The sequence below is a fragment of the Macrobrachium rosenbergii genome, chromosome 50 (assembly GCF_040412425.1).
Source record: "Macrobrachium rosenbergii isolate ZJJX-2024 chromosome 50, ASM4041242v1, whole genome shotgun sequence".
NCBI classification, from domain to species: Eukaryota; Metazoa; Arthropoda; class Malacostraca; order Decapoda; family Palaemonidae; genus Macrobrachium; species Macrobrachium rosenbergii.
This window is the reverse complement of record NC_089790.1, coordinates 26,370,957-26,397,569: the sequence shown is the minus strand read 5'-3', so window position 1 is coordinate 26,397,569 and position 26,613 is coordinate 26,370,957. Positions and strand designations below refer to the sequence as shown.

The 26,613-nt window shown below is 34.4% G+C and overlaps 1 protein-coding gene and 1 long non-coding RNA gene across 2 annotated transcripts in view; one reads left to right on the top strand and one right to left on the bottom strand.

Moving 5' to 3' along the window:
• LOC136832785 (uncharacterized) overlaps positions 1-26,613 on the bottom strand; it is a 445,886-nt gene that overhangs the window by 178,925 nt on the left and 240,348 nt on the right. The window contains exon 3 of the long non-coding RNA XR_010851316.1: positions 13,725-13,770. This is a non-coding gene — a long non-coding RNA (uncharacterized lncRNA). The remainder of the gene's footprint in view (positions 1-13,724; positions 13,771-26,613) is intronic.
• Positions 20,233-24,521, top strand: LOC136832886 (uncharacterized). Its single transcript, XM_067094543.1, has 2 exons — positions 20,233-20,371; positions 23,336-24,521. Exons 1-2 carry the CDS (start codon positions 20,351-20,353, stop codon positions 24,110-24,112), a joined length of 798 nt encoding a protein of 265 aa, XP_066950644.1. The 5' UTR covers positions 20,233-20,350; the 3' UTR covers positions 24,113-24,521.

Genomic DNA, 26,613 nt, shown 5'->3' with positions numbered 1-26,613 from the left:
CTTGGGATAGAATCTGTCTTTACATATTCATACATAATGAGAAATGCTATGCATATTACTACTACACCACACGGGAAAAATTGAGATAAGAATGGAAAGTTATTGTATTTTACCGATCTTTTACAGAACATATTCATTTCCTCTGCTATCCTTTTCATTCTCACATATACTTCTGTGAAGTATTGCTAATAATCTTACACTTCGACTACGTTAAATAACTCACCAAATAAAAAAAAAAAAGACAGAAGTAAGAATGCTTGAAACAGCAGTTAAAAGAGGCGCATTTTTCATGTAACTTTTTCATATTTTGAAAATCATTAGAGGAATATATTTTAAACATGAAATTTTCTTCAGATTATTTTGACTAATATAACACACTTCCTTTCTTGATCTCTTTCGAGTGTAAAAGACAATTTGATTATCATCTCCACAGAACTGCAAAAACAAGTGTCAATAAAGTACAACTAGCTGTATTTTCACAACAGACCTGACATTTAGAATTAAGCTGTTAATTGTCCAGGCAAGGAAATACAGTTCCAGACACTAATTCTGGGAAGTTTATCTTTTCCCACTGGACAACCTCCTTCAACTCTTTCATCGCTGTTCTATTGGCTTGACTGTTCAGTTCTTCATTAGGCGTTAATGATAACAGGTCATTATCGACCTTTGAAACTGGAAGAAAATAACCACCAATTTGGAGAACAAATATATTTAGAAGCACACTGGAGAGGGAGCATGACGCTCCCCTCCCAAACTGTTTGTGCTTCTGTATATATACTGTATATATATGTTCTCCAGTTTGCGGATTTTTCTTCAAATTATGTATAAATCTCATGACCATAACGCTGCACATAACGAAACATACATACACAAAAACATATATTTATGTATGTACACAATCACTTGTGTGTATATATATATATATATATATATATATATATATATATATATATATATATATATATATATATATATATATATATATATATACACATATATGATATACATATATACATATATATATATATATATTGCATATATATACATATATATATATATATATATATATATATATATATATATATATATATATATATATATATATGTACACACAATCACGTATATATATATATATATATATATATATATATATATTGCATATAAATATAAATATATATATATATATATATATATATATATATATATATATATATATATGTATATATATATGTATATATACAAAGTTCAACAACATGGCTTCTGATATTTTGTTTCTTCATAGAATGTGATAACAGAATAAATCAAATGCATATGAATATTGGATAAAGAACTGAAAAATATGGGCGTGTTTATGCGTCGCAGTAGTCTATTTCCAATATAACTTTCATCTATTTGGGGTTATGGGCAACTTAAATGATAAAAAGAAAGCGAACATGTTTGAAAAAAAAGAAATGATGAGATGTACAAAAAGACGTTCATATAAGGCCTTTCATTTGCATATTCATAGTGGTATTCATTTAAGTATCAATATACACTGACAGAAAGAGATTGCCATTTAGGTAGATAAGCAGACTGATAAATAGACGTGGAGAGAGAGAGAGAGAGAGAGAGAGAGAGAGAGAGAGAGAGAGAGAGGTGAAAGTTTCTCACTTAGCACCTATGCTAAATTACAGAGTGGTCTCACAGTATAGCAACAAAATATATACATTTCATGATATTTATTCCTTTATTCTCATCGGTAGTCTGCTTTATCCGAAAAATAATAAAAATTATCACAGACAGCACTTTAAAAATGTAAAATATTAATTCATTTTTGTAAGAGGAGGTAATAATACTCGTTGAAACCAATATTTAAGACAACGTGGTTCGATTAGTTGATGGAAGTTAAAAGAAAAATCATTTGTGATAAGAGGATAACTGTAGGTTTCTTTTGGTTTTAAACAAATGACATTTCAAACGGGAAGAGTAATTGTGTGGGAGAATATAACTGTTGTTTGGGTAGGTGGTGAACCTAAAATCATAACTAACTACAGTATAGCAATCGTGATGATGGTGATGATAAAACCCAACATTTGTTAGTTAATAACTAACCTTACCGAATTTTTAAGCCTATAGGACGAAATACTAGTGTAATATTTTGTTCTACAATGTCTGAAAGGAGGACTAAGAAAAGAGAGGATTAGAAAAAGGGCAAATATATCAGCACCAACCATTTGGGGTCGACAGTGATAAGCGTTACTATTTTTTTTTCTTTATCTGCCACTTATAAAACTTGTGGGGTTAATTTACAGACCTTACTAAATCTTCTATGCAAAGTACGATAATCTGTATAATGCCCAACGATAATGTATGATATTTCGCTCAGATGTCAGAAATATAATAACATGGTAAATACAGCAAGGTACAGTTCAGAAATAATTTATCGATGTGCAAGTAACATCTACTGACACGAAGCAAGTATGGCACACGCAATTACGCTGAGCATTGCAGATGACGACAGGGAATCTTTTCATTGATTATAGGTGTTTCATGTAAGTACCTGAAATCAAAGAAATCCAGTTCGTAACTGTCTATTCAACTCTCACACATCCCTCTGTCGAAGAATTGGAATAGTATCAGTAAATCGCGAAGCTTTGCTTTCGTTCAGCAAATTTACTCTGGTCAAAAACTTCCTTCATGAAGGCCAGCTCCATCCCATCTAAAGAACAAGAATTTCCAGCATGTGTTTATTACTTGATGTCTCAATCAGTTCAAGAACCACTTGAATAATGCGTGCTTGTACATATGGCCTTGTAGTGCATAATTATTTTTACGGGCAAAAAGTTAAGTATATATTAGTTTAACCAGACCACTGAGCTGATTAACAGCTCTCCTAGGGCTGGCCCGAAGGATTAGACTTATTTTACGTGGCTAAAAACCAACTGGTTACCTAGCAATGGGACCTACAGCTTATTGTGGGATCCGAACCACATTATGACGAAAAATGAATTTCTATCACCAGAAATAAATTCCTCTAATTTTTCATTAGCCGGTAGGAGAGTCGAACGCTGGGCCAACAGCGTGCAAACCGGAATTACACGGTATAGGAGCAGTACCATTGGGCCTCTTTACCAAACAGTACTTGAACTACTAATGTCATACCCCTTGATATTCTCCGCGCTTTTTATTAGTTTTCAGCAAAAGAAAACTACTGTGCCTGCTTTGTCTGTCCGTCCGCAGTTTTTTCTGTCAGCCCTCAGATCTAAAAAAAACTATTGAGGCTAGAGGGCTGCAAATTGCTATGTTGATCATCCACCCTCCAATCATCAAACATACCACATTGCAGCCCTCTAGCCTCAGTAGTTCTTATTTTATTTAAGGTTAAAGTTAGCCATAATCATGCATCTGGCAACGCTATAGGACAGGCCACCACCTGGCCCTGGTTAAAGTTTCAAGGGCCGCGGCTCATACAGCATAATACCGAGACCACCGAAAGATAGATTATATTCGGTGGCCTTGATTATACGCTGTACAGAAAACTCGACTGCGCCGAAGAAACTTCGGAGCATTTTTTACTTGTTTTTGCTATAGTTACACCACAGTGTTTAATTGATATAATCGAGTCCAATTTACCAATCTAGTCTAATTGCTGTTAATCTACAGCTGTGCCAGTAAAAACTAAGCTAATCGCAAAAATAAACAACTTTGTGTTCCACAATTTACAGTTATAAGTCTGTTATAATTATTTATTACAGGAAATGTTTAAACAGCCTCCCCTAGCTTAAGGCCTCTCCATAAAGGGTCCATGTATGGGAATTTTCTCCATATCTGATCGCAGGCACAAACACGCACTCAGGCTTACGAGAATAACTTTCGTTAATGTGATCATATTCGCACTCATAATCATTTCAGAGTTGAAAATCAGAACAAGAACCGGTAAAAATATATGTATTCTGGTTATCATTATTAATAATAATGTCATTGTGACTGTGACAAGATAAAAGCATATATAATTCTAAGAGCCAATATCAATAGATAATCTAGTGGATTATACGTTTTTTTGCAACCCTGCTGAAACTACCGAGCCGGTAACAAAAAGACGGCCCCGTGACGTGCTCCATAAGCAGTGCGCTTCAATAAGTTTTGCCATAAAAATAATGGCAATTCTCTCTGTGATGAGGATTTATGATGATAGGATGACCCACGACACCCGCATAAACGACAGGGATAACGAAAATGATGAAACAGACACATTTTTTGTAGTCCACTAAAATAGTAGTTTTCCCATATCTGTCATGTGGTAAGGATTGTATATGAAGAATTTTAGTTGAAAAAGTAGAAAAATTAAAGACCGCTTGACAAAGAATGATAAGTACAGCCCTTTGTGTGCTATGACAAAGTTCCTTGAAAGTTTTGAAAGTAAATGAAAGGATTATATTTTGTACTAAAACCTTTGGAGACCAATGGCAGAGATGATACCGGATGAAAAAGTCAAGTGCATATATACAGTAATATATATATATATATATATATATATATATATATATATATATATATATATATATATATATATATATATATATATATAATATATATATATATATACACATATATATAATATATATTAATCCAGTATCATCTCTACCATTGGTCTCCAAAGGTTTTAGTACAAAACATAATTCTTTCATTTACTTTTAAAATATACATACATATATATATGTATGTGTGTGTGCGTTCTAGTACACCACATACTTCTTTTCTTTACTCTCAAAACATTCAAGAACTGTCATAGCAAACAAACGCGTACTTACAATCTCTTGTCAAGCCGTCTTTTATTTTTTTTATCTTGTTTTTTCAACTAAAAACTTCACATACAATCCTTATCACATGACTGGTTATATATATATATATATATATATATATATATATATATATATATATATATATATATATATATATATATATATATATATATAGGTAGATAGATACACACATATGTGTGTGTGTGTTTTAATAATCTACATACCTATAATTTCCCAAAATGCAACAGACAATAAACAACTCAAAAATAAAAAAGATAAAGATAACGTGGCAACGTATAAAAATATTTTATTACATAGATACAACACATAAGAAAATTAATGACGAGGCTGAATATCAATGACTTTAAATGGAACAAACCACAAACAATTTACTAAAGAAACAATATTAACAAAAATGGTAAAAATGTTTTAAGATTACAGCAAATGTTAACATTCATGTAAATGGAAGCCAGGAATACGTCTTCAATGAAAAAAAAAAAAAAAAGTTATTCTCAAAACGGAAATCTTTGTAAATATGTGAATAATTCAAACTCTAAATTGATTTCTTTCAATATTGGAACGTTCACACAATTTGACACCGTTAGAAAGACCCTGGCAACTAGGTTTAATATTTGGGCTCCGACCAACTGTAGTACAGACTTTCTTTAATCACAACACCGAATCAACAAGGTCTATGTTACGTTCTGTATAACCGCGTAACAAACCAAGTTTCTTCAGTTTCTTGACTATAACACAGTAATAATTTCATAATCATGAATGAAAATGATTATACATTCTTTCAATCAACTTACATCCACATTGCATTACCTGCTTTTTTGTCTGTACTGATGATCAGAAATAGCATTGAAGAACATGTCAAAAAATAAAAATGAAAAATTGCACATAAAATGGATGCAAAGACTTCGGCAGGCTCACGAGGTGGATATGCTCAATTTGCAATATGAACTACAATTAAACTATAACTGAACTTCGGATTTAGACTTCCGAGCTATTAAGACATGCATATTAGACCTGCAATGAAATGATGTTTAGACATAAACAAATGTTACTGAGACGAAAAGATCTACATAAAACATAAATGAATGACACTCCAGATTATAAAATTTAGTTGGAAAAGTTTCAATGTAATTAAAACAACCTCAATGCAGAAAGCACGAGAGAAAATATAAATGTGTATTACTGTCACGACAGTAAAATCAAATTTGCTAACTCAGTTGCGAAGGACATGGCCTACAGAGCTCACTGTCTCGAATACTTAGTTTGCCCACCAAACATCTGCAGTGTTCTGATCCCTATCTTACTACTATTTCAAAATCATCAGGCCAACTTGTAGCATATGTAAAAGTCACAAAACTAGCAGGATGGGCGGGAAGTCGCTTCCTTTCTCCAGATGAGTTCCATCTGGGGCTGAGGGGCACAAGTGTCGTGTGAGGAGCAAAATATTGTGTGCTCTACTCGGAGTGCACAACTGCACTGGGGCAGAATTTCTGGTCATAACTTCAAGACTGTAACAGGAGATATCTGCGATGGCCAAAATGGGGCTGAACTTCAATGGTGACAAGTCACTGGTTTTCTGTGGTCAGAAGCGTGAATTATGACCTCGGAAGGGGCAAAACCATCTCATAAAATGGTGGATGCCTTGCGTCTCTGGGCATACCATAATAGTCTGCTCCTAACTAGTGAGTCATCCCACGATGATTAATCTTCTTTGCCACGTGGTCACAGGATCCACATCAGTGCCTGAAAGCACACAGACAGCTCCAGTGGAGCTATTTCAGTCTTACTATCCCGGAACTTGTAAGTATGATATGAGGGTTTGGGAGAATGGAACACTACAATTAATGAGAGCTTTGGGAATTGGTATCCCCATTTGAATTAAGTTCAAGATGACCGAGAGTGAGACAGTGACTAAAAGTTGCTAGAGGAAAGAGGCTAACGGTAGAAAGCTTAAAATAGAAAGGAAGGGAAACACACAAGACTGGGCACACCTTAACTTGGTTGCTCCCAAACCCAACAACTCTAAACTCTATATTAAGCTCACTTTTCCTTGAGTGCAAATTAACGAAAGGGTGAATTTTTAACTTCCCTTTCAAGAAGATAACAAATTAAGAAAAAAGTATGCATAAGTAAGAATCTGACGTCCCTAAAATAGAAATGGCAAAATGTTTCCCATGTTAAATTTCACTGAGTGATGGTTGCCATATATCAGAGTAATTGTGCACGCACGCACGCACGCGCACACACACATGTATATGTATATGTATGTATGTATGTATATATATATATATATATATATATATATATATATATATATATATATATATATATATATATATATATATATATATATAAAAGTGCAAAAATATTTTCCACTAATGTTCAGTTTAGGAGGTAGGCTAACTATATCATGTGAAAGAAAATTATCTCTCTCTCTCTCTCTCTCTCTCTCTCTCTCTCTCTCTCTCTCTCTTTCTCTCTCTCTGTCTCTCTCTCTCTCTCTCTCTCTCTCTCTCTCTCTCTCTCTCTCTCTCTCTCTCTCTCTCTCTCTCTCTCTCTCTCTCTCTCTCTCTCTCTCTCTCTCTATATATATATATATATATATATATATATATATATATATAATGTATACCCCTCTAACAGTTCTGGTATTCCTACTTAAATTGATTTTAATTACGAAGACATCAGCTCAAAAAGCAACGAGCCGCTCTCGTTACTTGTCTTCATTTCGCGGAAGGACCTTCGGGTGAAAAGATCAAATGAAGTCTCATTACAAAAGGCAAATTGCAAGCCATAAACAGAGCGTGAAAGCCTACCATTATCTATTCAAAGGATAACGAAAAAATTCTTGTAATGAAATGAGCATCACTCCTGTAATAACTGTTGGTTTATCTTTTGAAAAGTAACTGTAACTACCGCAATAAAATGAACAGCACGTCTTAGACCCCAAGTAGTTTTACACTAATAACCCTTAATAAGGACATTCTCCTAATTCATTGTACTGGCTTCTTTCTTTCAAGTTAGTCTGTGGCAACTGGACCAATTCGTTTATGGCTTTCGTGACGACTTGACTGAAGAATAAATTAGCTTACACATTTTTTGTGACTGACCTCTAGTCTTCTGTTATTTAACTACTTGAACGGGAGGTTGCTTATGAAATGTCGCGAGAGACTCTTACCAAGGGTCCAACTTTTGCATTATGGCTACAGGAAAAGGATATTAATTGGCTGTTGTTCATCCAAAGTTTCAAGGAGTTCAATTATGCATTTTTAATTATCTTCGCATGAAGACAAAGTAGCATCTAATCCTGACGTGTTCAATCTAAGAAATATATTACTGTTCATTAAACAACGGACAACTGAATATGGTTTTGCGCATGTTTATGAACAAAATGAATATGCATGACTTCAATTTCGTGACACACAAAGGCTACGAAAGGAAAGTTTCGCCAAAGTGGTCCAAATTTCTCATAATAAATTTTGCTTACTGGTAAGCCAGATAATTGATGAATATCTTATAAAGAAGTCCACTTTTGCGTATAAAAAACTTGGTTGGCTCATCTTCAACTGGTTCTTTATCAAACGGGAATCTCCACTATGGACTTGGCGCCTTCTCAATGACCATGGCGTGCTACTTGCTCTATTGAGCGTCAGCATTCACATTCTGCTGAGGTGCCACGTTGTCAAACCGCCCAATACCAAATGTCTTCGTTGCCTTTTCAACAAACTCCGGATTGGAGGGGTGGGTACAGCTCTCGGCCAGCACGCTGTTGGCCCAGCGTTCGACTCTCCGAGCGGCCAATGAAGAATTAAAGGAATTTATTTCTGGTGATAGAAATTCATTTCTCGTCATAATGTGGTTCGGATTCCACAATAAGCTGTAGGTCCCGTTGCTAGGTAACCAGTTGGTTCTTAGCCACGTAAATTATATCTAATCCTTCGGGCCAGCCGTTGGAGAGCTGTTAACCCGCTCATTGGTCTGGTTAAACTAAGATATAATTAACTTTTAACTTTTGACAGTGTTGCTGATGTCAATGAAGGGGTGTACAACAATTCTTCCCGAAAGCCTCGTACATCACTGCACTCGATTTTCTGAGTAATCTTGTTGTTTCCGTTGCATGCAAATATCTTTTTGTTGATTCGCCATTGACTTAACTATTTGCAACCTTATTTTTTCTTTTCCACATAAGGGCATTCTGTTTTAAGTGGTGAACAAGCAAGCTTATTTGGATCCTGAGGCTCTTTAGGCTTGTTTCATATGACTACTTTTTTATTCTCAATAACAGCAATTTGTGTAATGATTGGAATTTCCATGATTGCTAAACGCCGCTCCAGCAGTAATTCGTGAATTGCACAATGTGTTGAGGGTTTTAAGTTTGTTTTCAAAGGAAATTATTATCTTCAAAAATCTTCAATGGCAATGGGCAATCCCCTGTCTTCAGTCCTTAGCAATCTATAAATGGAGTTATCTGAAGTAGAAATACTACCAACGATTTTACCTGAGTGAGCTCTTTGGTTTCGTTTTTTTGATGACATATTTTGTGTCTGGCATATACCTCAGAACATGAACACCTTCTTAGACAATATAATTTAGATTATCCTATTATATAAAATCTTGAAGAAGAAAATAATTGTTAATTACCGCTTTTTGATGTTTCTGTGCAAGGAAGATAAGGAGGAATTGTGGTTGATATTTACAAGAAACCTAACAACTTCTGATCCTTTTGGCCATCATTATTCGTATCAAATATAAATGTAAAATTATCGAGTTTTTTTCTAGCATATTTCCACGGAGGTTAGGGTTACTGTGCAACCAAGAATAATTAAATCTTCGACATAAGTTTTTAGCTATAATATCACTGCAGAAAGCTAAAACCAATTTTTTATCCCGATAAGAATAAGCAACCTTATAAAAATGGAAATGTTTTTACGCTGCGGCAATCTTGCATTTATATAAAAATTACTGAACACTTTAAAGATAAAAGAACTATGGAAAAGATGCAAGTTTCAAACTTCGTAAAATCTTAAAACAAAATAGTGGCAATATTTACCACATACCTTGTACTGGACGCGATAAAAAATATTTGGGTCAAGCTGTTAAAACTTGATTACAGTATCAAGCAACATTATTAAGCTGCTTGAGCAGGACAACTGTCAAGTGCTCTTTGGGTACAAATGAATAATTTTAACCACCGGTTTTTTGTAAAAATACTTTCAAGGAAATACCAGAAGGTTTATTATTATTATTATTAATATTATTACTATTATTATATTATTATTATTATTATTATTATTATTATTATTATTATTATTATTATTATTATTATTATTATATAAACCTGTATGTCTGTATACATACATACATACATACATACACACACACACACACACACATATGTATATATATATATATATATATATATATATATATATATATATATATATATATATATATATATATATGAGTTAAGAGGGCATTGTAGTTATCACAATTACACGCACACTCCTATATGTACATATATATGGGTGTGCGTGTAATTGTGATAACTACAATGTCCTCTTAACTCATATATATATATATATATATATATATATATATATATATATATCTATAATATATATATATATATATATATATATATATATATATATATATATATATATATACTGTACGTATTAAATTTTTCAATTCTTCACACTCTTTGGATACGCTTGTCACTACAAAGCCTTAGATCAAAGGACAGAATATGAAGTAATTCCGATGTGTGTATCAGTCACATCGGCAACGTGTTACCCTGGATGCAGGTTCAAATCCTGCTACGCACATCAGAATTACTTCATTACTTCCTAGTCTTGCATTTGGATCTATGGGCTTGTAGTGACCAACGTATCCAGAAAGTGTGAAGAATTCGAAAAGCTTACAGGCCTATCTGGTAAACAGGGAGCAGCAGTTTATATATGTGTATGTATGTATGTATGTACGTACGTACGTATATATATATATATATATATATATATATATATATATATATATATATATATATATATATATATATATATATATATATATATATATATATATATATATATATATATGTTGGCCGTGTGGTTAAAATTCGCGCCACTGTAGTCCTGAGTTCTTGTCTTCCGTGGTTCGAGCCCACGAGACGACGAACTTATTATCAACTAAAAATTCCCCTTCGGGTAACATATATGAAAATATATTATTCCCGAGGTAGAGTGAATTGGATATTAAAGGACGTTTATGGATTTCTTCAACAGTAGTTATCACTCATTCTGTTGGCTTTACTGGGCTCATTATGACCCCCTGCCAATCATACAGAAAGCCTTAGGCCTGTTGCATGTTTCTATTTCGCTTTCGTTCAAAGTTTTCATTTTTAGGCCCCATCACAGGTAGCAATGTGATCTTAACGAAATGGCACCTGGCATTCATACGTTACTGATTAGTCCTAACTGGTCGCCATCCCTCTCAAGTATTGATCGAATGAGTAATGTCCGACTGAAATCAACGATCCTGTACTTCACTGATCTGAAGATCAATAAGAAAGTGAACTCGTTACTGCCGTAGAATAATTTACTATGATTAAGTATAATTATAACAGAAATATACTAAAGAACGCCAACAGCCACAATAAAGTCAATCATAATACTAGACAAGTAAAAAATGCGCCGAAGTTTCTTTGGCGCAATCGAGTTTTCTGTACATCGTAAAATAAAGGCTACTGCAAAACAGATCTATCTTTTGGTGGTCTAGGTATAATGCTTATGAACCGCAGCCCATGAAACCTTAACCGCGGGCTGGTGGTGGCCTATCCTATATCGCTGCCAGAAGCACGATTATGGCTAACTTTAACCTTAAATAAAAATGAAAACTACTGAGGCTAAAGGGCTGCAATTTGGTATGTTTGATGATTGGAGGGTGGATGATCAATATAGCAATTTGCAGCCCTCTAGCCTCAGTAGTTTTTAAGATCTGAGGGCGGAGAGAAAAAGTGCGGACAGAAAAAAGTGCGGACAAAATCAATTGCGGACGGACAGACAAAGCCGGCACAATAGTTTTCTTTTACAGAAAACTAAAATAATACTGACAACAACGGAATTCTTTCACAGATCAGCGACAAGAGAAAGTAGACGCATGAGCAAAGTCGAGCACGAAAGTTGTACCCAGTATTCCTCACCAACCCCGCGCCTCCCAGTATCGGCCTGACTCCTCTAAGGGGTCCCTCGTCCCGTTCCCTTGCAATACTAAGACCAACCGTCGTCCTCTATATGGAAGTGATGGGCCCATCGCCGGCTAAAAGAAGCTGCAAGACACCATCGAAAGACCAGCCATGGCAATTTATGGTCATGTTGACCGTCAGCTGTGCAACACATCTTCAGGCTATATTCGCAAATCACCAGACTGTTCATTTTTCCCCCTCTCATTATTATTATTATTATTATTATTATTATTATTATTATTATTATTATTATTATTATTATTATTTATTAAAAAATACTCATAGTAGCATGAGTCTTAAAATGGAGAAGCAAATCCACAGTTATGTATATGTACATATATTTAAAGATAAATCAATATAGATAGCTTTCGGGGACTTGTTCCCGAAAGCTATCTACTGTATATTGATTCATCTTTAAATATATGTACATATACATAACTGTGGATTTGCTTCTCCATTATTATTATTATTATTATTATTATTATTATTATTATTATTATTATTATTATTATTATTTTTAGCGTTTTCCGATAGATGGGGAGAAATTCTGTCTACTTCATTGAAGATGGGAGAGGCAACGATAACTCTGCAATTATACGGGACCATATTTGGGTGGAGGGTGTCTGCTGTCGGCAATATACCATTTTGCAGGAATGAGATACCCCGTCAGTCATTATATGTCAAAAATATTAAATCATACATGCACACGTGCTCAGTCATATATATATATATATATATATATATATATATATATATATATATATGAATATAAGAAGGCCCATAAAACACTATTTGAACATTGCAACCATATATTTCAGAGCCCTTCCTTCTGTGCCCTGTCCACTGGTAAAATATGGACATATTTTACCGGTGAACAGGGGCACAGAAGGAAGTGCTCAAAATATATGGTTGCAACGTTCAAATAGTGTTTTATGGGCCTTCTTATATTCATATTACACTGTGGTATTACAGTAAAAGACATTCATATATATATATATATATATATATATATATATATATACATATATCATATAATATATATATATTATATATATATATATATATATATATATATATATATATATATATATATATATATATATATATATATATATTATATACTGTACATATATCTGTGTGTGCGTGTGTGTGTTTGTACACATACAAATATAAAATCTACTATCAATCATAGTACAAGTTACACAAGAAAATGTTTACTTATTCGTTAAATTACGAGTACATACGCATTCAATTAGAGCTCAACTAAGGACGTTACCAATGTACTGGAAAAGGCTCAATCCTAAAATCTGTGACAAAGACTTATTTGTTCCAGGACGTTGGCAAGCAGTGTTATTTTGTTGCTATAGTTTTTTTTTATTTAACTGTACAACTCTGAAAAATGTGGTCCAGTATCTTCTAAATAAATGTACAATTTTATATCTATTAAAGTTTTGAATTTACATCAATGTATAAATGCTACATCTATGTTCACCTGACAACGTCCATTTTATTTTATTCGTTCACGTCAAAAGGATCGGTTCCGTTTGCCAATGAGGCGAGGATGCTACTGTTCAAACTACGCATATATATATATTAAGAAACAGATATAACCAGAAGCCACAAAAAAAATGAACATCGATAAAATAATGGACCAACAAATGAAATCTACATAGCACTGTGCTCACCGAACATCCGCTACGAAGAAGGCTCCGTCTTCGTCATTTCCACAATCTGTAACAACAACAACAATCTATCAGCAAAAACTAGACCAGAAAGTCAAGCACCATCTGTTTGCGATGAGCGGTATGAGTCGGGTCATCGGATGATGGTAACAGCGGATGGTACGAATATAAAAAAATTTCCCCCCTTTTATGCTTATCATGACTGTCCAAGAACTAAAATATTGTTGTTGTTAACATTATGAAAGTAACTATCGCGAAAATAGTGATGAAAGTGATTTCAACAACTTTACACACATACATTATGTATATATATATATATATATATATATATATATATATATATATATATATATATATATATATATATATATATATATATATATATATATATATATAGATTCCTTGCACATTTGAATTTTGATTTAATACCATTATTTACACTAGTCTAATCTGATTAAGTCTTTGCCTCTCTCGGTCTCATTATCATTCCCATGTTAGACAAACACTCATCACATATGAGCACAAGCACACGCACAAACACACCCACACACACAAACACATATATGTATATATATATATATTATATATATACATATATGTATACATACATATATGCACCTTTGGTGTGTGTGACTATGTTAGTGGAAGAGAGAGCTAAAGTAAAAGTAGCCTTGATTAATGAAATAAGGTATGAAAATATCCTTAACATTTTACAAGTAATCATCATTGTAATTATCAGTTTCCTGGTACACAACGGATACAATAGATTCATGCTAATTATGCTGTAAGATGTTCACACGAATACTCATTTATATGGTTTTATGTTATAATTACTTAATGTATTCGCAAAGCAATGGATATATAATTAATATACAAAAGTAGTGATACATATTTTAAGGCTTTTTTATTTCACAGATTTAAAGCATCCCCTGACAAAAACTTAGTGAACAGACTTATACAGAACAGTCAGAATGACTGATTGATTGATTTACGGCTACTAAAACTGGCGTTACATCGTCTAGATTATTGACACCGTAACGGAATAGTCAGAAAACCGCAAGATATTAAAATTTAAAAATTAACCAAAACCTCCATAAGAACATAAATCAAACTTTTTTTCTTTGTTATAATTTGATACCAAACCATTAATGACATTTATTTACAAGCCCTATTTAGTTTTCTTTGTAAATGCATGTTATTCAAGAAAATTTCAAGTTTATGCTACTCAATTTAAGATTCCTGATCATGACATCTTCCATGTCTAAACCTTCAGCGTTAGTCTCATCATAGTCGATTTTCTGCAACCTCTTTATTCACAATGCCTATGGACATCTTAAAAGTGTAATTGGTGACCTGAATGTGACATCGTTAATTCCACATGGCATTGCGGTATCCTACCCCTGCATTTCAAAAATGAATCCACCCTTTGCTCTTTCAACGAGTGACGTTTGCTTCCTCCAGGTTTTTATTTTCATGGAGAAGCTCCTCGCCACAAATAGAATGCGTTCAGAAATGTCAGCCAACCCTGCTGCCTCACGCTCGTCAACTGTCTACTGCATCTCCTCCTTTGGTTACTTCATAGTCCAAATGTTCCTTGTAGTTACGAGAAACCTTGCATGCCCTTAAAGTGGAAAGTTGATCAACTTCGGGGTTGCGGATACAGAATCTGATGTCTTGGAAACTTAATTTATACGGCAATCAGAGGTGGCAAAGTCACCCAATTCTCGACCAAGAATAAATGGTAATATTTAAACGGTGGTATATGGTAATAGCACGGCTGGGCAGTTTAGCACCAGGTTGACTATATTTCAAGAGGTTTGGAATACTTGGCTATGCTGCTGGGCACAGACTTGTTTACTACGCCAGATGGAGATCATATAGAAATAAGCTGAATGATAATACAATGAGTCACACATTGTGGAAGGAATGTGCTTGTGTTCACTGTAGAAAAGGATGTAGTATCAGGCGATTCCTTACTGGAAAGCATAAATTTGTGCTCATTGTAGCAAAGGCAGTATATAACAAATGTTTACCTTGTGGGAGATATAAGCTTGTGTTCATTTAGAAACACTGCATCAAAAGTCTGCTAAGTGAGGAATAAATTTGTGCTCACTGTAGGTAAGCCTGTATGCATTAAATGTTTACTTTGTGTATGTGAAATCAGCTTATGTTTATGTAGAAAATGCTACATACATCAAGTATTTACTCTGCTGGATGAATAATTTTATGCTCATCATAAAAAATTCTGCATGTATCAAATATTCACTCTGTTGGAAGAATAAATTTATGCTCGTTATAGAAAATGCTGCATATATCAAGTGTTCACTCTGTTGGAAGAATAAATTTATTCTCGTTATAGAAAATGCTGCATATATCAAGTGTTCACTCTGCTGGAAGAATAAATTTATGCTCGTTATAGAAAATGCTGCATATATCAAGTGTTCACTCTGTTGGAAGAATAAATTTATTCTCGTTATAGAGAATGCTGCATATATCAAGTGTTCACTCTGCTGGAAGAATAAATTTATGCTCGTTATAGAAAATGCTGCATATATCAAGTGTTCACTCTGCTGGAAGAATAAATTTATTCTCGTTATAGAAAATGCTGCATATATCAAGTGTTCAGTCTGCTGGAAGAATAAATTTATGCTCGTTATAGAAAATGCTGCATATATCAAGTGCTCACTCTGTTGGAAGAATAAATTTGTGCTCACTATAGAAAATGCTGCATATATCAAGTATTCATTCTGTTGGCTGAATATAGCTGTTCATTATATCTCAAGTGTTTATTTGCGGGAGAGATATGTTCTTGTTCATTGTAGAAAAGGCTACAATTCTCAGATGTTTAAAAAGCTGGAGGAATAAAAATAGTAATAGTTATACATATGAAATGTTTACTTTGTGGGAGATAAAAGTTCGTTTATTGTAGAAAATGCTGTATATATTGGTAGAATAACCTCGATCTCATTCTCCCAAGTACTAAACACTTAATAATATACAGCTCTTTTCTGCAATCAACTCAAGTTTATCCCTCCCACAGATTAAACACCACCTGACATATACAGCTTTTTCTATAATGAACATGAACTTATTCTTCCCACAAAATAAACATTTGATATCTAGAGTCTTTCCAAATGATTACTATGAATTTATTCCTTCAACACGAAAACACTTAATATAAACAGTCTTTCCTAAATAAACACGAACACAGTAAGCACTTGAAATATACAGGTCTGATATATGCAACCTCACCTCTTCTACAACAGACCGGAAACTTATTCCTCCCAACCTTTTCTACAGCCAATACGGCCTTATTCCTCCCACACACTAAGCAACAGATTATATATATATATATATATATATATATATATATATATATATATATATATATATATATATATATATATAAATTTCTACAATGAACATGAGCTTATCTCTCCCCTAGTGTAAACACTTGCCACATGCAGCTTTTTCTACATGAACATGATTTTATTCTTTCCAGGGTAAATACTTGATTCTAAAGCTTTTTCTGCAATGGCCACGCACTTACTCCTCCCGTAGGGTAAATGATTAGTATGCATACAATCTTTTCTACACTTGCCACTAGCTTAATCCTCCTACAGAGTAGACACTTGACATTCATAGCCTTTTCTAAAATGAACACGAGCCCATTCCTCCAATACAGTACACTCTTGATATATCCACTCTTTCTTCAATAAACTCAAGTTTATCCCTCCCTCAGGGTAAACACTTGATATGTACACCCTTTTCCACAATAAAAAACGAGCTAATTTCTCCAACCAAAAAACACTTGATTTGTGCAGCCATACATCAATGGCAGTGGGCTTATTTCTCTCTCAGAAAAAGACTTGATATACACAGAATTTCTACAATGGGCAAGAGCTTATTTCTCCAAGAGAGTGAGCATTGAAATATGTAGTTTTTTCTACAATGAATATGAGCTTATTCCTACTACAGAGGAAAAATTCGTGGTGGTCAGTTCAGTGTAAGGTCTAGGGTGAAAAAAAAAAATGAGAGTGAAAGAGTGGAATCTGTTTCTTACTAGGACTGGAGAATATGAAAGGGCTAAAGGAGATTTGAATGCAAAATTACGTGACTATGAAAGCATTGGTGTTGTGGTCAGATACAGTGTTACTGAAATAAAAAAATGGTGAGAATCCTGTTGAAATGTTTTTGGAAAAAGTCTTGTCTGCTGGAAATACAATTATAAAAACAAACATACACCTATACAGTTGGGAACGAGAAAACAGAGAGTTTATTAACTTATATATTAAGTATTATATCACATTTGAAAGAAAAGACAGCTGATGGATATAATGGTGAGAAAGGGAGTGGCTGCAGGTATATTTGATCATTATTTGGGTAAATTATAAGTTAAATTAGATGAAATGACAGGTTGGAGAGGGATGGGTAAACACAGTTGTAAGGGTAATCAAGACTAATGAGTCTGAAAAGGAGTAAGTTTGAAGACCATATAATGAGAAAATGGATGATAAATGGGGTAGAGTCATTAAAGCTGTGGCAGTATATAAAGTGTGCAAAATTACAGGGTGGAATTACGATGGCAGCAGGAATCTTTTTGCTTTTGGGAGGGTGGAAGAGGGAATAAAACCAGAAATGAGAAGTTTAGTGAAGGGAAAAAAAAGATTTCATGAGGAAGGGAGGGTTGTCTGTAGGGATGGATAAGGTGACCATGAAGAAGGCTTATAATAAAAAAAAAGGGGGGGGGGGAGAAAGGCGAACAAATACGTCAGGAAGGAGTTGTTCTACAAGGAAGTAAATGCAGAGAAAGATTATTGAGCAAATGGATCTCAGTATGAAAGACAGAAATGGAGAGAAGCTGCGTGAAAAGAAGGCAATCCTTGGTATATCAATAATTAGTTGAATGCAGAACACAGGACAGATGCAGATGACACAAGAATGCTAAAGGTTAGAGTGAATTTTGGAAAGTTTGTGATCGCTGTGGGGGCTGTAAAGAGACCTAATAAGAGGGTGTAAAATGAGATTCCAGGAATCGATGGGTTACATGTGAGATGCTGTGATACAGTGGTTGAAAACATGACCAGAGAGTTTAAGATATGTCTGGATGACAGAAAGATTCCAGGGGAATGGCTAAGGGCAATAATAGTTCTGGTGTACAACGGTCTAGGTGATAGAGAAGACTGTAAGAATTACACGGGTATGACTGGAAAGTGTACAAGGGAAGATTTTGATTAAGAAGGTAAGAGAGATGATAAAATGTTTGAGAGAGAGAGAACTGTGGGTTTAGACACAGAAGATGGTGCGTGGATCAAGTTATGTGAAAAGCTTCGAACTAAATGGAAACTACTGTACATAACGTACATTGACTTCGAGAAAGCTTATAATAGAATTGATAGAAGTAAAATGTGGAGGGTGATGAGGATGTATAGTACAGAAGGTAAGCTGCTGAGAGCAATGAAAAGTTATCATGATGGAAGTGACGTACGTTTTAGGATTTATAGATGGGAAAGTGACTGCTTTACTGTAAAAATGAGACCAAGACCAAGAGGTGGGGGGAAGAGGACGATGTTCCCAAGGCTGTTTAATATTTTTCTGTGGCTGGAGTGATGGCAGAGGTCAGAGGAAGGAGAGCAAATGTACGTGCTAAGTTGTGAGATAAGAAGATGAATCGGGTAGTGAAGAGACTTCAGAGTAGAGTGAAATAGTTTGAAAGCGGCTAGTGCTGTGGAAGCTTCCAGCACAGAGTTTTCATCCACCATTCAGCAGTTCAAGTGGGAAAGTGGCAGTGATTTTTGCCCTCTCTTTTCTTGGGAGTCACCCCTTGATCGAAGAAACAGCTTGAGTGTAATTATATACATATATATATATATATATATATATATATATATATATATATATATATATATATATATATATATATATATATATATAAGAAGAAGAGCATTGTCCAGTTACAGCTAATTATTCTAGAATCTTATTACTTTTCTCATTAATACTTTTCTGGATTAAACCGGTTTCTTTATGCTTTAAACTTATTCAATAAGCCAGCGAACGCAACAACTAAAATTAGGGGTTCATTCTTTGACAGAAAACATTTTAGAATATGATTCGGAAAACCATTACACTGATGTTTAATAAGAAGTATATCTCTTCCTTTGACTTCCAAATCAGCCAGGAACCCTAAACCGCCTTCCGCATCTGACGCTGGCAACAAGGAGGTGCCTTCGAAATGTCACATGAAAACTTACGCATAAAAACAATAGCGCCTCTCCCTCTTCTGCTTCCTTTTAGGTCATAAACCTCACAACAAACGATGTTGCAATTTCGAAAGGGGGGAAAAAAAACCACACGTCCATCTTCATACAAGTCAGGTCCAAGCTGCTTCTAATTTCCAATTATTATTTTTTTTTTCCCCATTTTCTACAGAGATTGCTCCAAAGGCTGACATTTACGGTGGGCATCACCTCGCCCAGGAAACCGACCAATCGCACGTGCTATGGCCATTCCCTCCTTACAGGGTAACCGGTGCCTGTATATAAGGCGGAATTTTGACCAGGTACGCATCACTCTCTCTCTCTCCTCCTCATTCTCTGTTGCAGCCGCTGCCGAGTGGACGCAAAGTCAGCATGATGAAGACCATCGCACTTGTGAGTTTCTTTTTAACTTTAAGCGTTTAGTTTCACTGATAACTCAATAATCGGCTGAACATATATTTTCCGCAAGTTTGTGGATTTTCCTTAACAAATCATCTTTCTGGAAGGTCATTAAATTTTCATTACATGCCACCAAGGTTTCCTAATCAGCTGTCATTCAAGTTCACTGCATTCAATCAAAGATTTGTACTATCATTCTAATCCTCAGGATCATAATTTAGATTGTAATTTTCGTTCGCATTTTACAAAGCACTATACAAGATTTATAATAAGGAGATTTAAAAAAATAAATATACATAACAAATAAAAGCTATAATAATAATATGTATCCGTACATAAAAAAAAGTCTCTATGCAAAACACGAGACCGGAAAGTAAAGTGAACGCGCGAAGCCGGGAGGTTGGAACCGTGGGTTTCCCACTGTTACCAACCAACTTCCCGGCTGGTAGTAATACCAACACATGCCTTGTAAGTCTTTAGCGGCCAGTTCAGCTTCGCCGAAAGTATTCCTCATATAAGTAAAGGACCAAGGGTTTGTGTATGTGTAGGAACAAACACGAATTAATGATGTATTTGAAAGAAAGCTGCATATATAGAAACAAATTTTTATACCCGTATCTTCCTCTCTTAATAAAAACTACCCAAAATCGCGATATCCAATATTAAACAAATCCCTTCTGATATGATGTCCTTAGTACACAAATATATCCACTTCATATGAAAAATAGAAAAATTCACTAAGAAATACAAAATTCTTGGAGCTAGGTATATACGATTTCAAAAATATTATGTTATCTTGTTTTTACAATACAGCATCTTTTAAACTAATGAACTGTTAGAACACCTGAGGTTTCAATAATTATTGATGGTAAGATCTTATTGACAAATGATTTGGTTCAAATCTCCCGTGGAAAATCATGCAATCCCTTATCTTTGGAATTTTTTTTTTTATTTCGTTACAGAGATACATGAATTATACATCATAATTCGTAATCAGTTTCTTGACTCGCAAGACATCAATGATGTTTATCAATAAATTACTTCGTAATTCCAAACAAATTAAGGAACATCTACCGGAAAGATATTCACTATGAATATATGAACCCCGACCCGAGAAACTGATAAATAATCTGATACAAATTTCTACTTACACTTTTCACGACTTTCTTGTTTTCAGAATGTTAAAATACATAACAATTATTTACCTGAAATCGAAATTCCACAAGTATCAGTTCTGCTAATGACTGCGTATGCATACAATTACTTTAAAAACTTTTTATTTCTGCAAATTTTTTCTCCAGATGAAAATGCCTTTTAACCGATTAAATGTTGTAGCATTTAATTTTGACTCAGGAAGTCGAATCAGGTTTCTGAGCGAAGAAAAATAAATATAAAACAAAAGGTCTTTAGTAGACACCACAAGAGCAGGTGAGTCTCCATTAACTTTTTTCCGATCTATCGTATAATTTTCTCTCAGTCGCTCGTGCCGTCGGCGGCCTTAGCCGTTGCAACCCCAGCTTGCAGTAGATTAATTAAACAATCGCTTTTACTCGAGTTTAATCAAGTACCCCGACCTCAGTTCACCTGGCAACTGGCTCAATTCTGTTCCTCTTTTTTTTTTTTGTTCGTTTATTTCCCGCTCCCCACACGCACTTTTCGAAGAGTGGTTACAAAACACTTATAAAATGACCTCATTATCGCAATCAAATTTGCTTGCACTGGTGACATGATAAATTTTATTTTCATGACAGTTGCTTTTCAATGTAAAAACTAAAAATCTTAATGAACAACTTTAATTTCTAAAAATGGATTCATATTAAAGCCTAAAATATCCGCTGAAATCAATACCGTGTGACGATCTTTTAACACTAATTTTTATGAGTTAACCCATTTCCAGCAGTGAGCGTTTCTTCGGTATAAAATCTTTCAATATGGAAAAACCTTTCTATATACGAGAAGGGGCTCTATCTGTATTCATTAAGCACTTGAGAAAACTTGCATATTTAACTTTAAATTCGATTATTTGCCAAAAGAAACAAATAAATTTTCAAGCCAATTTCGGTAAGATCTCAGAGGAATTAACAAGAGGAGAGTGACAACAGATTATGCACGAGTTGTGCTTGGATGCATCATGCTCCATTTCAGTGGTTCCCAGTCTTTTTGGAGCCACAGCCATATTTCTTTTATTTGAAAATAAAAGTTCGATTATACGTTTTGAAACAATCAAATCACTAAGAATTTTATCTGAACATGTTTTGAACACTGAAATGCTAACAATAATGGAAAAAACTCACAGTGAAAAAATACTACCTATCCATTCTGGAAGTTATAATTTTGGTTCCTCGAGTGCCCCTCTCCACAGCATCCAAAAACAACTTTTCATAACCTACTGGTGGATCGCTACACATCTGCCAAGAATCAAAGCTCCAAGTTTTAGTGAGAATAAGTTTGACTGTCATATAGCATCTGAATACAAGGACAGTTACTGTACTGCCACCACTGATGTTGCATGAGCTTATAGCACTGAATATGCATATATAGGACCTTATGAATCACTCCGTGGTTAAGCACAAAGCAGGGATTAACTGCATTTTCGGAAAATTCACGAATGCTATTCACTGCATGGGTATCACACTAGCTCAACTTCCTATTATGAAGGTCATGGAGAGAATGTCCTCTATTTTATGGTTATGCCTTACATAACACCTTTTAAGCTTTAGCTTCAAAAGTAACAATTATTTGCAACCTAAAGTAGCATACATTCTTATAAGACTTATTATCAGGGGATTATACAATTATCAGTTCTGTACACTTAGACACTGCACACAAATGGAAACAAAGCAGCAACAAAAGAAGAAAAAGTTGCATGGTTATCTCTTGTACAAGCATAAGATTTGAAACCACCATAAACAGTTTCGTTTAGTTAAACATAACCCAACCTTTTTTAAAATGTTGCAGATATTGTGCTGTACTCTCGTGGTAAGGGCGTTTCCACAAGGCTACGATTACTCTGCCCCTGGGGGATCTGCTGTTAAGGGATATGCTGAACCCCCAGAGACTCCTGGCCATGCTGATGAGGCTTTCCAATTTGCTTATGCTGTTGCTTCGCCAGAACACGGAACCTACCATGGTCATCAATCTACGCGTGATCAAGAGGGGCAGACTTCCGGATCCTATTACGAATTAGCACCTGATGGTAACTGGCGACAGACTATTTATGCAGACAAGGGCCTTGGTTTCCAAGCAATCTCAAATCAACGTCCAGCTGGGTCACCACCACCACAGGTTTCTGCTGTTAATTACCAGATATTCGTCCACCCTGGAGCCACAGCAGTCTCAGCATCTGGTGGTGGCCCTATTGACGGGGGAAACTTCAACTTCCCCACATTGGATAGTGCTATAAGTGACATAGCAGCCCCTCTTTCATCGGTGAATGCAGCAGACTTTGGAGCAGCACCTGCCCAAATAAATGTTGGCCAACAGTTTCTTCCGGCAGCTTCAGAAAATACTGGATTTGCCGGTGACTCATTCAATGCTGGTCTACAGTTTCCAGGTGGTGCTCTAAATGGTGCTCAAACATCCGCCCTTGGCCCTGTGAATTTTGACATTAGAGGAGCACAACAAGGACCTACTAGTGGTCAAGCTCTATCAAAAAGGAATGTTTCATCTTCAGTCCCTAGAAATCTAAATCTTGCTTTAAGAGCATTAGCTAACAGAAATCAAGCTGGAAGATAAATGTTATCCTTTTCTTATAATTTTGTTAACTGTTCAGACATGATATGCAAACTTGGTGCTAAACTTCTTGCCAGACGGCAAAGTGCTTAAGAAGAACTTGGGAGAAGAACTTGGGAGGTTCATATATTCCTTACCGGTATGCTTAGCATTTGTTCAAAACCTATAAATACAAGCACTTCCGCAATCACTACGTGCAACCAACTCTTCACTAAAGACTTGTTTGTTGATGATTCACTGAAACGAAAAGCTCGCAATCATTTTTCACAATTTACGTTGGTAAATGAGCTTGAATCCCATTCTTTCCTATTTTTAACGAAAGGATGTCGTTTCTTTTCTTTTCATCCTTATTTGAAAACAATATTTGCAATATCTTTTATGCTTTTAAATATATTGGCATTGTTGAAAGTTTTATTTTTACAAAGTTGTTTTACATTGTTGTATGTTATATATAATAAATACAAATAATGAAACGTGGTATTTTCTTCTACCGAAAAAGTCACAGGGCGATGCAGATCAATACTACACACACACGCACACAAACACACACACATTATCTATATATATATATATATATATATATATATATATATATATATATATATATATATATATATATATATATATATATATATATATATATATATATATATATACCGACTTTGAGATGTTCTGAATATTTCTATCCAGGTCAAAAAAAAAAAAAAAAAAAAAAAAAAAAAAAATAATTTTTCTCCTTTATCAAGGTCATGATCATGAAGATTACAGAATCAAAGAAACAAAGCGCGAAGAACTGTAGCTCTTAATTTTGAAAGGGAATTATGGATTGAAGAATTACATTTATTCTCCAGTACTAAATTTGGCTGAGTATCTAAGTGTCTTTGAAGACTGAAAAGTTATTTACTGCAAGAAATATTTACAGCGTGTATGCCTTGAATTCATGTCATTCACTGTAACACTTACTTTAAAAGAAATAACTTACAAAAGATTGATAACTTCGAAATATATAGTAATAAATGTTTTGGAGAAACAAATCTAGTTATGTATGAGTGCATATACTTAAAAATAAATCTCTACAGAAAGGTTTCGGGAATCTGTTCGATTTCCCTTTTCAGGGGGAATTTCTTTTTAAATAATGTACCCATACATAACTGAGGATTTATTTCTCCATTTTAATTAATAAATGTTTTCTTCAACTGTATCCTGCATCATTCGAATGAATGTCTTCCAGCACACTGATATAAAGGCAAGAGCCAAAATAAACAACACAGGTAAGGTATATCACCCTACGCAAATGTCAGGTACCTTTTTAAAACTTCACGTAACCAAAATTTACTTAATGCAATGAAGCACGTCTCAGCACATGTCCGCCAATACGTTTATGTTTACGTGATGTACAATGCTCTAAAGGAATGTTATTATAAAAGTTATAACAAATGTTATAATAAGTTATAATAAAAGTTACTGCTGTCATAATAAAAGTTATAATGAACGTTACTGACGCGTGTTCGAGAGTTTTGGGGATGACACTTTATTCGAAATTTCTGTGATTAAAGCAAAGAATGAGTAAGAACAGGTTACCGTGCTGACGACAGGTTTGGTATAAATGGTCCCAGCAACAGACAAAACGGGGTGTTGAGTCTCCTTGACTGCTGAGTATTTAAATATTTATGAAGAAGTTAGGGAAGAGCAGAACTCTGGATATAAGTTATGGGTCGGAGTTAGAAAACTGTGAAGCTGGCACGAACTTGGTGGTTAGTGAAAGTTAATGAGAGTTCCATAAATTGGCGAAAGACTTATTATTATTATTATTATTATTATTATTATTATTATTATTATTATTATTATTATTGTTATTATTCAAAATGAGCAAATATTTATTTAGACAATAATAAAAAGGTCATACACAAGTTAAAAACCTACCAAAAGTATAGATCTCCGACGTCAAAATGGAGAAAGCACAGCATGGAGAAGTATAGTATAAAGGTATAAAGATATATAATTAAAGGCAAAAATCAAAGATACACGCATATGCACATAATACGTGGTAACTGAGAAATGGAAAAGGCTTAAACAAAGATGCATGGCACTTTAAAGCAGAACAACAACTTGTAAAGTATCATAGCCCACAAAGCTGCCATGAAGATTGTTTTACACTAACAAAACAGAACAACTTGTAAAGCATCATAGCCCACAAAGCTGCCATGAAGATTGTTTTACACTAAGAAAAGTAAAGAACTCTGGCGCTGAGCAGAGTGGCATCGTAGCACCTGAACAGAGTACAGATGCTGGTGCTCGGAAAACGGGGTCGGGTGTAATAATTCCAGAGGTACAGATACTAATGATGATAAAAGTTTTCGCATGGTTAAAATTTAAGCAAGATGGTCAAAGAGTCTAAATTCTACCTGCCACAGTTTTAAAAGAGGAAACCACAACTTCAAGTAATTTTACCCAGAAAATAAGTCTCAAGGGGCTGAAAGCACCCAAACAGAACCATGTTCTGG